Raw genomic sequence first — 14,790 nt, forward strand, 5'->3', positions numbered from 1 at the left:
GTGCGTTAACTGCAGACTGTCAGCTTTAATTTGAGAGTATTTACATCCAAATCAGGTGAACGCTGTAGGAATTACAAAAGTTTGCATATGTGCCTCCCACTTGTTAAGGGACAAAAAGAAATGGGACAGAATAATCATAAATCAAACTTTCACTTTTGAATACTTGGTTGCAAATCCTTTGCAGTCAATTACAGCCTTAAGTTTGCAATGCATAGACACCTCCAGATGCTGGGTTTCATCCATGGTGATGCTCTGTCAGACTACTACTGCAACTGTCTTCAGTTCCTGCTTGTCCTTGGGGCATTTTCCCTTCAGTTTTGTCTTCACCAAGTGAAATGCGTGCTCAATCGGATTCAGGTCAGGTGATTGACTTGGCCATTGCACAGGGGCGTTTCTAGGGTCCTTGGAGATCAGTGGCACCTGTGGGCACCAGGCGGGGAGGTACGGCAAAAAATGGGCGTGGCCATACGGTGAGTGGGCGTGGCCATGGGTGGGGCCACATTTACATGAACTCAGCAGCGGTGTTAGCTACAGATAACGGGCCTGCCCATCAAAATATTGGATGGAGCCCCATGTCCTTTATTTAGATAATTTACAATCAGTATAGGCATAGATCAAAGATGTATACGCATATACAATTTTGATTGGTCAACCACTGACCAATTTTACCACCCCCGTGCAGTAAGGGGGCCAACAGACAATGAATTTGATGAATAGAGCTAAAATTGGCTAATCAAAATTGTATGTGTGTACCAGGCTTTACAGCTAATACTGTACATACTGAAAGTAGCAGGGATCAGCACACACTGCAGCTAGTTTACTATCAGTACAGGCACAGAGTAACAGCTTATACTGTACATACTGGAGGTAGCAGGGATCAGTACACACTGCAGCTAGTTTACTATCAGTACAGGCACAGAGTAACAGCTTATACTGTACATACTGGAGGCAGCAGAGATCAGCACACACTGCAGCTAGTTTACTATCAGTACAGGCACAGAGTAAAAGCTTATACTGTACATACTGGAGGTAGCAGAGATCAGTACACACTGCAGCTAGTTTACTATCAGTACAGGCACAGAGTAACAGCTTATACTGTACATACTGGAGGTAGCAGAGATCAGCACACACTGCAGCTAGATTACGATCCGTACAGGCACAGAGTAACAACTTATACTGTACATACTGGAGGCATCAGAGATCAGCACACATTGCAGCTAGATTACTAGCAGTACAGGCACAGAGTAACAGCTTATACTGTACATACTGGAGGCAGCAGAGATCAGTACACACTGCAGCTGGTTTACTATCAGTACAGGCACAGAGTAACAGCCTATACTGTACATACTGGAGGCAGCAGAGATGAGTACACACTGCAGCTAGTTAACTATCAGTACAGGCACAGAGTAACAGCTTATACTGTACATACAGAAGGTAGCAGAGATCAGACACACACAGAGGACAGGGCACAGACAGACACACGCACGCACACAGGATGGGGGGGCACACACACACTAGGGCACAGAGAGAGAACAAACACAGGATGGGACACAGAGGCATACACACACAGGCACAGATAGAGGGACACAACACATACCCAGTTTCCATACTACCCCAATTTACACACACACACACACACACACACACACACACACACACACACACACACACACACACACACACACACACACACACACACACACACACACACACACACACACACACACACACTATATATCACTCTTCTCTGCCCCCACTCACACTGTTCACAGCACAGCATACACCAGAGGGAGGGGGGAGAAAGGGGGACACGGGGGGGGGGGGAGAGAGAGAGGAGAACACCGGACACTGTTCACAGCACAGCATACACCAGAGGGAGGGGGGAGAAAGGGGGACCCGGGGGAGGGAGAGAGAAAGAGAAGGGGAGAACATCAGAAGGAAAGCAAGATGGACTGAAAGCCAGAGGGAGTGCACTACCTCCTCCTTCTCCATGCAGTCTTCAAGACGCTGCTTACTAGCTGCCGCTGCATCCTCCTGGCTGGCTCTGGCTGTAGTCTGTGTTCTCCCCCCTGTTCTCCCCCTCTTCAGTCTGCAGCTCTTGCTCCATCCTTGCTGGGCTCCTTGCAGAACAGGCACAACCACCGGCCAGTCAGTCAGCGCTCCTGGGCACAATGTAGCTGCAGAGATGCATCCTCCCCACCTCCACACAGACTGCTCCATCGATCCATAACGTGCCATGGTGCCCGCAGCCCTCCTCTAAGTGAATTAGTGTTGGCTGCACGCTCCTGCTCCCCATCAGCTCCAGCAATACCTAACCGCGCTGCATTCAAAAGTTGCTGAGAGACGGAGTGACAGGGAATGGCGCTATACTGGCCACTCGGGAGGCAGGGAGCCAGGCTGAGGGAGGTCGCCATATTGAGCTGGAGAAGTGGCAATGGCACCTGCAGTGTGAGGCGGGCTGTGGCTGGATGGCGAGGCGGGCTGTGGCTGGATGGCAAGACGAGCTGGCGCCTGGCGGCATGCAGGGGTCAGCGAGTGCCGGAATTCCGTCTCCACTCTACACATGCAGGGGGTGGAGTTACTCGCGCTGACATGCTCACTCCAGCCTCCTGCCTCTCACACACGCTTGCAGAGTCCTGATTGGACAGCGTGAAGCCTGTGAGTGCACGCTGGCCACAAGTTCCGCCCACAACATGGCGGCCGCCGTGTCGAGCGAACGGCGGCCGCGCTGGCCAATATATTAGGGGCACTCACGCTGGGCACCCCAGAGACAGGATTAGGGGCACCCCAAAGGCATATCCGTGGCACGGGCCACGGTTATATGACCCTAGCGACGCCCCTGCCATTGCATAACATTCCACTTCTTTCCCTTCAAAAACGCTATGGTTGCTTTTGAAGTATGCTTTGGGTCATTGTCCATCTGCACTGTTAAGTGCCGTTGAAGTTGCACATATGCAAACTGTTGTAATTCCTACACCGTTCACCTGATTTAGATGTAAATACCCTTAAATTAAAGCTGACAGTCTGCAGTTAAAGCACATCATGTTTGTTTCATTTCAAATCCATTGTGACTGTGTATAGAGCCAAAAATGTTAGAATTGTGTTGATGTCCCAATATTTATGGACCTGACTTTATGTTACTACTGGCAAATGTGAGGAGCCATACTGTTGACACCTGACTGACAGATGCGGGTTGGAACACAGATGTGGGAAGAGATGCATTTGGATGCTGACAGATAAAGGGGAGAAGGGCACAAGCAACTACTGATGGATTTGTGGGAAGAGTGCACAAACGACTGTTCTCGGGGACAGTTGTGGCTGCTGACAGGTAAGGTAAGGAACACACTTGTGGCTGTTAACAAAATTGGGAAGAGGGGGTGCACTTCAGACTGATGCAAGATGTGGACAGCAACAGTTGTGGCTGCTGACAGATGCAGAGGAGATAAGAGGATACATACTTGTGGTTGTTGAGAGATGTGAGAAGAGCTAATTGTGACTGATAACAGATGTGAGGGAGGATACCTGTAAATGCTGACAAATGTACATGCTATGTCTCTGTCAGGTGTGGGTAAGACGAGCACTTTTAACTGCTGACAGATGTGTCAAGGTAGGGCAGATGTGACTTCTGAAAGATCTTGTGTGTGTGTGTGGGGGGTAAGTGGATTTGTGACTAGAAAGGGACACGTGTAATTGTTTAAAAGCTTATTGGACTCCCAGTTCCCCTCAAAGTCAATCACCATGGACAGTTCTGGATACTCAGCTGCTGGTCATTGGCTAGAGGTGATGGACCAGCAAACAGGTGCAGGAACATTGGAGAGTGGTCTAGAACAGGAAGAGCACAGAGCAGCTAAGGACACTGACATCTGGAAGGTAAGATCTATCATATAAGTGGTCCCTGATGTATTCCTGACAGGTGCAAGTGTAACCCTAGCATAAGAACTGCTGTAATCATATCATCTGTATGGCCATGGCAACTAGAATAATGTGTATCAAATATATTCCATTTACTGTAGTAATCCATGAATTTAGTGATTATGATAAAGAAAACAACAATGCATGCAGTGCAGCCCATACAGAAGAGTTGTGGGTGGGATGGTTGCTGATGTGTACCTGGCAGCCTGCATGAGAGGTGTCCAGCCATAGTGGTTCCTGTAGTCCACAGCTGCCCCCTTCCTCAGCAGGAAGCGGACTAGCGGTTCATGCCCTCCCCCCGCTGCCAGCTGTAGCGCTGTGTTACCGTCCTCGTCTGTGCTGTCCACCGGCACCAGGGCGGCCCCGGCACAGCCCCCAGCCTGGGAGCCCTGTACAGGCTGCTCGGAGACGGCGGCCCCATCTCCTCCTCGGCCCCCCACACTGGAGGCGCCGCTGGAATTCTCCGGCTCCAGCAACCTGCGGGCTCCATCCAGATCCCCATCCTCACAGGCCCGGAAAAGCAGCTGGCACTGTACCGGGATGGTGCCCTCCATGACAGGCATGCTGTGCCCTGTTCTGTACCGGGGCGAGCTGTGCGATGTCCTCCTGGAGCCGTACGCTGTGTGTGTTACGAGGATAGCCGGGCACAGGAGGGCACCTTACCCCTCCTCTCTGACTCTGCAGGCGGCGCTACGTTATAGCGGTCCCGGGCTGGAGGACGGGGACATTCTCTGCAGGGCCCGGCCGGGAGGACTCGGACATTCCCACTTCACAAATCACTAAGTTGAAAAGTTTTGGCCGAGCTGCGCATGTGCGGGGCACACTCTGGACTTCTATTTTCTTCAAGGGAATGCACAGCTTGCAAAAATCTTTCTTCACTCTACGCCAGTCAGTTCCTTCATGATGTCACTGCTACAATGTAGCCACATTACGTGACCAGCAGCCGCAGAAAGTGTGTCAGTGCAACATTATCATTGTAGAGAGGTAGTGAAGCCACACGTGGCGAACAAGCTGGCGACAGTGTAGGTTGCCATGGTTACCACCTAACTTTTGCATTCTGTTTCATCTCTGCAACAATCTGGTGCTGTTTTTGTACATTTCAGTGATGTATTTCAGCGGGTGACAACACCGGAGCCTGCTTGGAATGCATAATACTCAAGAGCAAAGATGTTCTGCAACTTTATCTCCAAAATGTTTCAATTAAGGACACAATTTTGTAGGAAATCCTACATTGTATAATATCATCATCTGGTATTTGTATGTGCTTCCTAGGTGGACTATTCACAATTCAAAAATATATTGGTAGAGTATTATTGTATATTATTATTATATATTTATATAGTGCTGACATTCCACAGAGCTTTGTGGAGTCAGTTGTTGTCTCACTTTGGCCTGGCTCACATTGGACAGTTTAGTGGCCCATAACGGAACGCAGCCTACTGGAGGTGAACGAATCTTATATTAAACAAAAGGATCCATTCACATTGCTGCATTCAAATGGATACGTTTTGGTCTGCCGCGATTTTTCCGGATCGACAGATGCGTCGCTTTGACTGCGCGCTAACGGAGGGTCACAGATGGAAAACTGATGCCTTTTACACGGATCAGTTTTCCATCCGTGCCAGTGTGAACTGGGCCTAACTCATTGGCAAACCCAGGACTTTCAAGGGGGGGATTCCTAAAAGGTCTCGCTGAGCCACACACAATACAGTATAATAATATGGTAAGACATCATGCTGGGTACCCATAATGCAATTTCCCATCCGACTGACAGGATCTGAAAATTATTTCCTAAATGTCCGATCTGCTCCCAATCGACAACATTATCGATCAGGAGCAGTTTGGATACAGATAATAATGAGGACAGCCAACATTGGTGATGAAGGTGAAAGTGAAGCATTTACACAGCAGGGCACAGGGCTGTGCTCATACCTGACTCTGTTAAGTTCCCCAGAGCTGCTACATGCTTTGTACAAACGCTGCTTCTACATCCAAAGTCAACTGTAGCAGGGAAAGAAAGGGGGCAGTGCTGTGAGCTGCAGGATGCCTGCAGATATTCTGGTGTCTCAACTTTCGCCTGTCTCCAGACCCTGCACCGGCCCTGATCTGAGGGGGGATTCTGGGCAGCTGTAATCCCCCCCCCCCTACCCCCGCGTTTGCCTATGTAACTGTCTCTCAAAAGAGCTCACTATCTTATCCAGGGGTGTCAAACTCAATCACGAAAGGGACCAAAATCAAAAATAGTTTAAATCGCGGGCCAATTTTTTTTATCAGGATATAACATTTATTGAACAGTCTCCAACTAAGGGCCGGTTCACACTTGCGGTTTTGCAAAAACCGCACCGGATGTCCGGACCGCACCGGAGCCGGATCGGACCTGAACCGTACGGTTCCTGTCCGGATCCGGTCCGGTTGCATACGGTTTCCGTGCGGTATGAACACGGTTGCGGTCCGGATCCGGATAGTAACAACCTGTATAAAAACAAAAAAAAATGTTGGGGTCTGGGAGGTCAGCAGAAGGGGGACCTGTGGAATCAGGCCCTCTGCTGTTTAGCACTCACCTCCACCTCCGACATGCTGCCAACATCTCCGGATCCGGATCCAGCTGTGCTGCTCCACTCCAAAATGCTTGCCCATGTGTCCCCAGCCAATATCGCCGCAAAAATCCGCATAGGAAGTGGGGTAGAACATCCGGATTTTTTGCCAGTGTGTTGTGCGCTCTCCGGTTCTCATTGGTTTCCATTGGCCGGATGGTGCAGTCCGGCTCCGCCCCGGATACGGCTGCCGGAGGAGCCGGACCCAAAAATAGCGCATGTTGGAACGGACACCGGAGTCCGGATCCGGTCCGGCTCCGGTCCGGACGAAACGGACGCATGTGAACCCTGGCATAGCCTTACATTGCTATGCCGTGCGTCCGTTTCGTCCGGCCAGCTAGCGGTGCGGCTCCGGTGCGGCTGCGGCACGGCTATTCCGGATAGCCACCGCTAATGTGAACCGGGCCTAAGTGGTGTGGCGAACGTTGGGCCTGATCCTCAGCCTTCTGCAGAGTAGTGCAGTGAAGCAGTTTAATATTTACCTGCTTCAGGTCTCCTCTGACAGTCACGCTGTATTCTGCTTACTTCTGGCTCCTGAGGGATGTCACGTGATCTGGAAAAGGAGGTATGCCGCATAGGGTGTGTGACTTCTAGGAAGAGCAGAAGAGACAATGCAACGCTGGAGCAGGTAAATGTTATACTGCTCCGCTGCGCTATTCAGAATCAGAATTGATTTTTATTCGCCGTGTACTGTGAATCGTACATGGAATTATTTTTGCCACAGACAGCACAGCAGATCTTCATGGGCAGAAACACAAGACACATACACATACTTAAAGGACAACTGTAACCAGAGGAATATGGACCCGTCCGACCCTGCCAAATTTATTTCCTTTTAAACAATGCAGATTGCCCTGCTGGCCTGCATATCCTCTGCCTCTAATACGTTTAGACATAGATTGTGAACAAGCATGCAGCAGATCAGGTGTTTCTGACATTATTTAAGATTCAATTTTATATGGGGTGCATACAATTATATGCATTTATTTATGGGCTTATTAAGTCGGCAGAGCCGTATATCCATGTAATCAAATTGCAGCAAGAAAGATTCGGAAGAGGCGATCCGGCGGCTAATCGAGCCGCCGGATCGGAGCCTCATCTACCCGTGTAGATGAGGCTTTAGGGATAAGTCCCAAAGATTGTATTGTTTCAGAGATTACTGTCAGATCTGACAAGACTAGCTGCATGCTTGTTTCTGGTGTGATTCAGACACGACTGCAGACAAATAGACCAACAGGGCTGCCAGGCAACTGGTATTCTTTAAAAGGAAATAAATATGGCAGCCTCCATATCCCTCTCACTTCAGGTGTACTTTAACACAGGTGGAGGAGGTGGGATATGTACACATTGCAGATTAACATTACGTAGTGTGAGTTGCTAGTAACTTTACATTACACAGTTGAGGGCAAGGACAGCTTGGGGAAATTAAGAGTTCCTGTGCCTGGATGTCCTGGTAGAGATAGTTCAGAAGCGGCGCCCCGATGGGAGTAAATTAAGGTATCAGTTACCGGAGTGGGAGGGGTTGTTTGCAATCCTCACTGCCCTGGATTCCAGTCTAGAGGAGTACAGGAGGTCTAGAAATGGGATGGGGTTCTGATAATATTTTCTGTGGTTTTGATGACTCTGTAGCTTGAGTTTGTCTTTAGCCGATGCACCCGCGTACCACTCAATGATGGGGGAGCAGAGAATCGACTGGAGTAGAAGTGGGTCAGGAGGGTGCGGGGCATGCCAAACTTTTTCAGCTGGCGCAGGAAGAACAGCTGTTGTTGGGCCTTTTTCTGTGTTTTGGTGATGTTTTCTTTCCACCCTAGGTCAACGGAGATGGTGGTGCCCAGGAGATGGGCGCTGGGGACTTCATTGGTTTTTGCTGAGTTGAGGGCAAGCTTGTTGTTCTTATCGCCAGTTGCAGATCCTCTTAATCTCCTACTGGTAGGCATGTTCACCGCTCTTGTCCAGGAGGCCTATGATAGTGGTTTTATCTGCGAGCTTAATCCCCTTGACATAGTCATTCTATGAGGTGCATAGGTTGGTGTATAGCAGGCACGTGCACAGGGGGGTGCTCTGGGTGCCCAGGCGGGTGCTCTGGGTGCCCAGGCACTCCCCTTTTTAAAAACTTCAACCCAGTACTCACAGTGACCTCTCCCTTCACCTAGCACCCACAGTGACCTCTTCCTCCTCCTAGCACCCACAGTGACCTCTCCCTCCACCTGGGACCCACAGTGACCTCTTCCTCCACCTGGGACCCATAGTGACCTCTCCCTCCCCAGCACCCACCGTGACCTCTCCCTCCACCTAGCACCCACAGTGACCTCTTCCTCCACCTGGGACCCATAGTGACCTCTCCCTCCCCAGCACTCACAGTGACCTCTCCTTCCCCCAGCACCAGGGCCGGGCCGAGGCATAGGCTGGAGAGGCTCCAGCCTCAGGGCGCGGTGTAGGAGGGGGCGCACAATTCATTCAGTTGTCATTCCTAATTGTGTATTAAGCAGAAATAAATAAGAAAAGGGGATACATAGCAGTGACTGCAAGCCAGATAACTAGATATTAAGGTGTTGGGGAGGTTGTGGGCCCTGTGGCCCTCTTAGTCTAATAGCAATCAGTGTGTGACGGCTGGGGTGGGAGGGATGGAGGGGCGCACTTTGGTGTCTCAGCCTTGGGTGCCGGAGGACCTTGTCCCTGCTCTGCCCAGCACCCACAGTGACCTCTCCCTCCACCTAGCACCCACAGTAACCTCTCCCTCCACCTAGCACCCACAGTGACCTCTCTCTTACCCAGCACCCACAGTGACCTCTCTCTCCATCTAGCACCCACAGTGACCTCTCCCTCCACCTAGCACCCACAGTGACCTCTCCCTCCACCTGGGACCCATAATGACCTCTCCCTCCCAGCACCCACAGTGACCTCTCCCTCCCCCAGCACCCACAGTGACCTCTCCCTCCACCTAGCACCCACAGTGAACAGTGATCTCTCCCTCCACCTAGGACCCATAGTGACCTATCCCTCCATCAGCACCCACAATTACCTCTCCCTCCATCTAGCACCCACAGTGACCTCTCCCTCCCCAGCTCTAGCAGTGATCCTGCCTACCCCAGCACCCACACTGACCTATCCCTCCCCCAGCACCCACAGTGATTTTTTCCTCCCCCAGTGGCTACCCTCCTGTCCCCTGCAGCACCCACAGGGACCTCCCATCCCAAAAGCAGCACCTACAGTGACCTCTCCCATTGCCAGCGCCCACTGTGGCTTCTCCCAACTCCCAGCATCCACTCCCTCCTCCAGTAATCACACTGACTTCTCCCAGCACCCACAGTGGCCTACCCTTCCCCCAGCACCCACACTGACCTCTACCTCCCTTAGCAGCAACTATGCCATTCATAGCAGCACCCATAGTGACCTCCCACCCCCTGCACCCACAATGACCTCTACCTCCCGAGACCCACAGTGATCTCCCCCAAAGTACCCACAGTGACCTCCCCTTCCTCTAGCACCTATACTGACCTCTACTTTCCACAGCACCCACAGTCACTTCTCCCCCCAGCACCAACAGTGACCTGCCCTTCCCCCATCAACCACACTGACCTCGACCTCCCCTAGCAGCAACTATGCCATTCATAGCAGTACCCACAGTGACCTCCCACCCCCTGCACCCACAGCAACCCCACCAATATTCAGCACCCACATTACACTCAACCAGTAACCCCCACTATAGCAAGCACCCAGTACTTGCACCAAGCACCCTGCACCCAATACTCACACCCGGCCTCAATATGGCACTAAGTACTTGCATCAAACAGCCACATGACACCCAATACCTGCACCCCTTCACCCTATAGCTGGCACCCAGTACTCACACCTACATGGCACAGTACTTGCACCCAGCCCTGACATGTCACCCACTACTCACACCTGCACACAGCCTCCACATTGCACCCACTCACATAACCAGTACTAGCACCCGAAGTACCTGCACTCAGAACCCACATAACACACAATGCCCACCCATAGCTAGCACCCAGTGCAGGCATGGCACCAAGTATTTGCACCTATGTGATACCCAGTACCTGCACCCAACAGCCACATGTTTCATCTGCAGTAGTTCCAGTTGCACTAAGCCTCCACTTGGTGCCCAGCACCCACACCAAGCACTCACATATGACATCCAGTACTTGTACCCAGAATTCACAAGGGACTGAGTACCTGCAATCAACACCTACATGATGGTTGATACACACCCATACAGCCAGAATCCACATGACACCCTGTGCCAGCACCCAGAACCCACATGGCACCCATCATCTGCATTCAGTAGCATGACAATCAATACCCCCCTAGCCAGAAACGAGGAAGGGGGGAGGAGCATGCGTGGGAAGGCATTGCCAGGCCCCTTTTTTTAAATTTGAGCACCCCCCACTTAAGGACCCTCTGCACGGCCCTGGTGTATAGTAAACATTGGAAAGGCGACAGGACATAATCTGCTATGTGCGGGAGATGGTGTTGGGTGTCTATGACTTTTACAAGCCACATGGGGGTTGAAAGGTTTGGATCCCAGGAGCGGGCTCCATGAAGGGGTGGGAGGGGATGTGGGGGGTTTGAGTCTGGTCGGTTATCTCTGTGCCCTGGCTCAAGCTGACAATGTTTCATTTAGAAATACTGTCCCTGGCGTACTCCCCTAGATGGGAAGGCAGTTTACTGTTGTTCTTTTACTGCTTACAATGATGCAGATTTGAAACTCTTGAGAGCCGCATAAGATTGCATAGAGGACCGCATATGGCCCGTGGGCCTTGTGACACTTGTCATCTAATCCCTGCCATAGTTCCATGTCGGCATAGGCTACACATTTTTGTCATAAAATAAATGTTAGACACAAATAAACATCAATTCTAACAAAACTTCTATTAAAACAAAGGCATTTACAATGTATTTGTAGACTGTATGTTTGTTCTTTGGCTGATTGTTGTTGGCTGGAAAGGGGTCATTAATTAAGAGCAGCACTGATATGTGGAAGATATAAATTGCCTGATCTAATACTTATCCAATAGTATATGCCTGAGGCTACATTCACAGTGGGGTGTTACAATGTAATTCAACAATTTAACGTAAAGAAACCTTTCTCAACCAGGGTTCCCTCAGGATTTTGCAGGGGTTCCCTAGCATTATTCGAGGTGAGTTGCCTCAGCTAGCAGGTTGTGAAAGTTTCAAAATTATGTCCCTAGCTTCTCAATGTCCTCATTGGAAACAAGGAATACACATGCAACGCAGGATCTAAGTACGCATGCAGATATACGCACTCTTATTGGCCTGAGGAAGTGGGCTTAGACCTGTGAAACGTGTTGCCTGTTCAAAAATAAAATTCTCTTTTTTCCTATGAAAATGTCCTTATTGAGGATAGCCACCTCATTTATCGCTTTTATTGTTGTTTTTAACTCTGTTTTATAAACCCTTGGGCGCTTATTTACCCTCATTGTGCTTAGTCACCCCCTTCCCAAATCTGCTGTGGGCGGGATTCAAAAACAGACCTCAATTGAAGCCATTATTGTCTTTTAAAGAAGAAGCGACCGCCACCAGTCCCAGTCTGGGACACACCAAGTGGAGACATCAGACATGTTCATTATCTCCACCTGATTCCTGTGTTCGGTTGCCCCCAGCAACCCACCTTTGTGAGTAGCCCTTTTATCATCATGTTGTTTTCAGTGTTCCTGAAATACTACACCATTTGGGCTCCCGATTTTTGTTTTGCCTCTTCTTTCAAGGGTGTCCTGACACCCCATCCACTAAGTATTTATCTACTTATATACTGTACAGTATGTGTTTTCTTTCCTGGAATAGTATGGCTGTCCCTGCTGCTTTAATAAGAACATGTTTGTAACTTTTTGTGGCTTGAACCCATCTTTTTGTTTTTGTTTACTCACACATGCTCAGTCAGGATGCACTAGTCCATGGCCCTGGAAGAAACCTATTCAATGGGCTTGAGTTTACATAGGTATACAGCAACCCTGCAATGGAATGGTGGGCTGCAATAGGATGTGGACCATCAAGAGGCTTACCACTACTGGATTATGTAGCTTTTTTTGTTACACTTCAGGTGTACAAATCCCCTTATCTAACATTTTTAAGAAAGAGAATAAGTTATACTCATTCTCAGTGAAAATAGAAAACTAAAGCTAGCCTTACTCTGGTAGATTTTTACCATCAATATCCGGCAGAGTTGAGTCAGTAGATTGTACTGGATGGAAGATATAATTGGCAGCGGCAGGTCGACGGCCTGTAGTGTTGCACCACATCAAACAGTTCAACACTGTGGTTGTATAGATTTTTTTATAATTTAATGCTAAAACCTATTTAAACCCTATGAGCAGTGTATGTGGAAGAATTAGGTCAGATCATATAGATCCCTCTCTGATCAAATTATAATCTGAGAGGGATCTATCTTTTGGCCACAGCCATACTAAAATATGTATTGTTACAAAAACATTTCAGGTGCATGATGACAAAAACCAAAGATTTAATGATATAATTTCCTATGAATGGATACTTAATGTAAGAATGTCAGCATTTGTTGTATATTCTGGTCATTGATATTAAAAATTAACTTTTAAATACTTGAACTGACTATAATGAATGAGCAGAAACAGTAGCTATATTATAGTAAATATTGAACATTTTCTTTTTTTCCAACTTTCTTTTTATTGAAACAAAAGCATTTTATACAACATAGCAGTAAAATAACAACAGACAAGTACATGCTGCAAGTAAAGAGGAACAGCATAAAATGCAACAGGAAGGAGCCATATCACAAAATATACTTTTTGTGAAAAGAGTGAGTTTTATTTTTTGGGAACTGGACTTTAATGTAAAGAATCTCTCTTTGGTGTAATTAATTCAGGGTAGTGCTTTTTCCACTCCAGATTAATGACATTCTATTTAGAGCTGAATCTTTATCTTATCACCCTATACAAGACAAAAAGTTATTTCATTTATTAATGAGGTGAGTCTTCTTATGTTTCTAATTTCATTTATGAAAGTCGGAAAGTGTCAATATATATCTTATTGAAACTCTATATCACCTTAACCATTTCACATTTAATTACACAGAGTTAAAGGATAAGGTGTACAGATCAGACTCATTAACTGCATTGCCTTGCATAAGTAAATAGATATATGCCTATGCAATGCATGGCTTACTGATTCAAGGGTGCTGGAAGCTCACTGATGAGCGAACAGTTTGCATTGGTAACAACTTGGTATCATATTTCTGGTTGGCAGGTTTGAATATAAAAGGGGTTGCTTTGATTAGCTTAGTACTAACGTGATTCCTTTCTCTTGGTAGAGTTCATCTCCCAATATAACAGTCTCTTTACTGGTGAGTGTACATGCTGGTTGTCATCTGGCTACTTTCTCTCTTATACAAATATTTTACAAGTCTATCATAAAAGAATCGCAATCAATAATCCGCTCCTAGCAAAAATACAAATCCAGTATAGATTTCTTTGATTCACCCAAGCCTTTGGATAACTTAACAAAGCCTGTGTTGTATTCACATAGAACAAGAATGGCTCCAGCTATTGGGTATTCCGGAGGCAGCACAGTGGAAGAAGACTGTACCTGTAAAGATCTTGTAAAAGAACTGGACTCCATATTAAGGGTTTCTTTTCAGGCAGCTTGTCGCAAAGCTGAAGAAGTCTTCAGAAAGGATGTGGATGAAATGGTATCAACTTTAATGACTCCAGAGATGACCACAAGGCATGGCTGGACTTCTGAAACTATTTCAAAGCAGAACACTGTAGAAACTAGAGTAACAGCTGCTCCTTCTGATGAAAAGACCCAGTTTGCTGTCATCAGAGCCATTGTGTTGGTGACTGTCATTGCCGTTGTACTTGTGACAACTTGCAAACTGGTACTGCAGTTAATCACAAGAACCTACAGAATTTCAGGATGACAATCCTTTCTAGCAAACACCCTGGTTAAGAATGAAAACATCTCTAAAAATGCATGCACAGTAGAATACTATAATGTATGTTCATATATAAACTGCTATACATTCTAGCATATTCATTATATTAATTTATTTTTATATTGCAGTATTAAGTGTATAATATGACAACAATAACCATTTTACATTCTTCAGGAACTATTGAAAATGTCTCCTAGTATTTTTTTAAACTGTTGCAGGCATTAGTTACTGGTTAAATCAGAAATGTGTTTTTAGGCATTTGTGCCTTTTGGTTTTACCTGTGCTTATCCAAACTGTATGAAGGATCTTGTTGAATCTTATACTTTTGTGAAG

At 47.7% G+C, this 14,790-nt stretch overlaps 1 protein-coding gene and 1 long non-coding RNA gene across 2 annotated transcripts in view; one reads left to right on the plus strand and one right to left on the minus strand.

Annotated features, from left to right (window-relative positions):
• ANKS6 (ankyrin repeat and sterile alpha motif domain containing 6) overlaps nt 1-4,915 on the minus strand; it is a 119,964-nt gene extending 115,049 nt beyond the window's left edge. The window contains exon 1 of the mRNA XM_068236656.1: nt 4,111-4,915. Within this exon, the coding sequence (XP_068092757.1) occupies nt 4,111-4,475 (365 nt within the window). The 5' untranslated portion in view covers nt 4,476-4,915. The remainder of the gene's footprint in view (nt 1-4,110) is intronic.
• LOC137518587 (uncharacterized) lies at nt 4,198-14,549 on the plus strand. The gene is made up of 3 exons (XR_011020850.1): nt 4,198-5,214; nt 13,834-13,866; nt 14,049-14,549. It is a non-coding gene; the product is annotated as an uncharacterized lncRNA (long non-coding RNA).
• Nucleotides 14,550-14,790: the final 241 nt, after the last annotated feature.

This window comes from Hyperolius riggenbachi, chromosome 5 (assembly GCF_040937935.1).
Source record: "Hyperolius riggenbachi isolate aHypRig1 chromosome 5, aHypRig1.pri, whole genome shotgun sequence".
NCBI lineage: Eukaryota > Metazoa > Chordata > Amphibia > Anura > Hyperoliidae > Hyperolius > Hyperolius riggenbachi.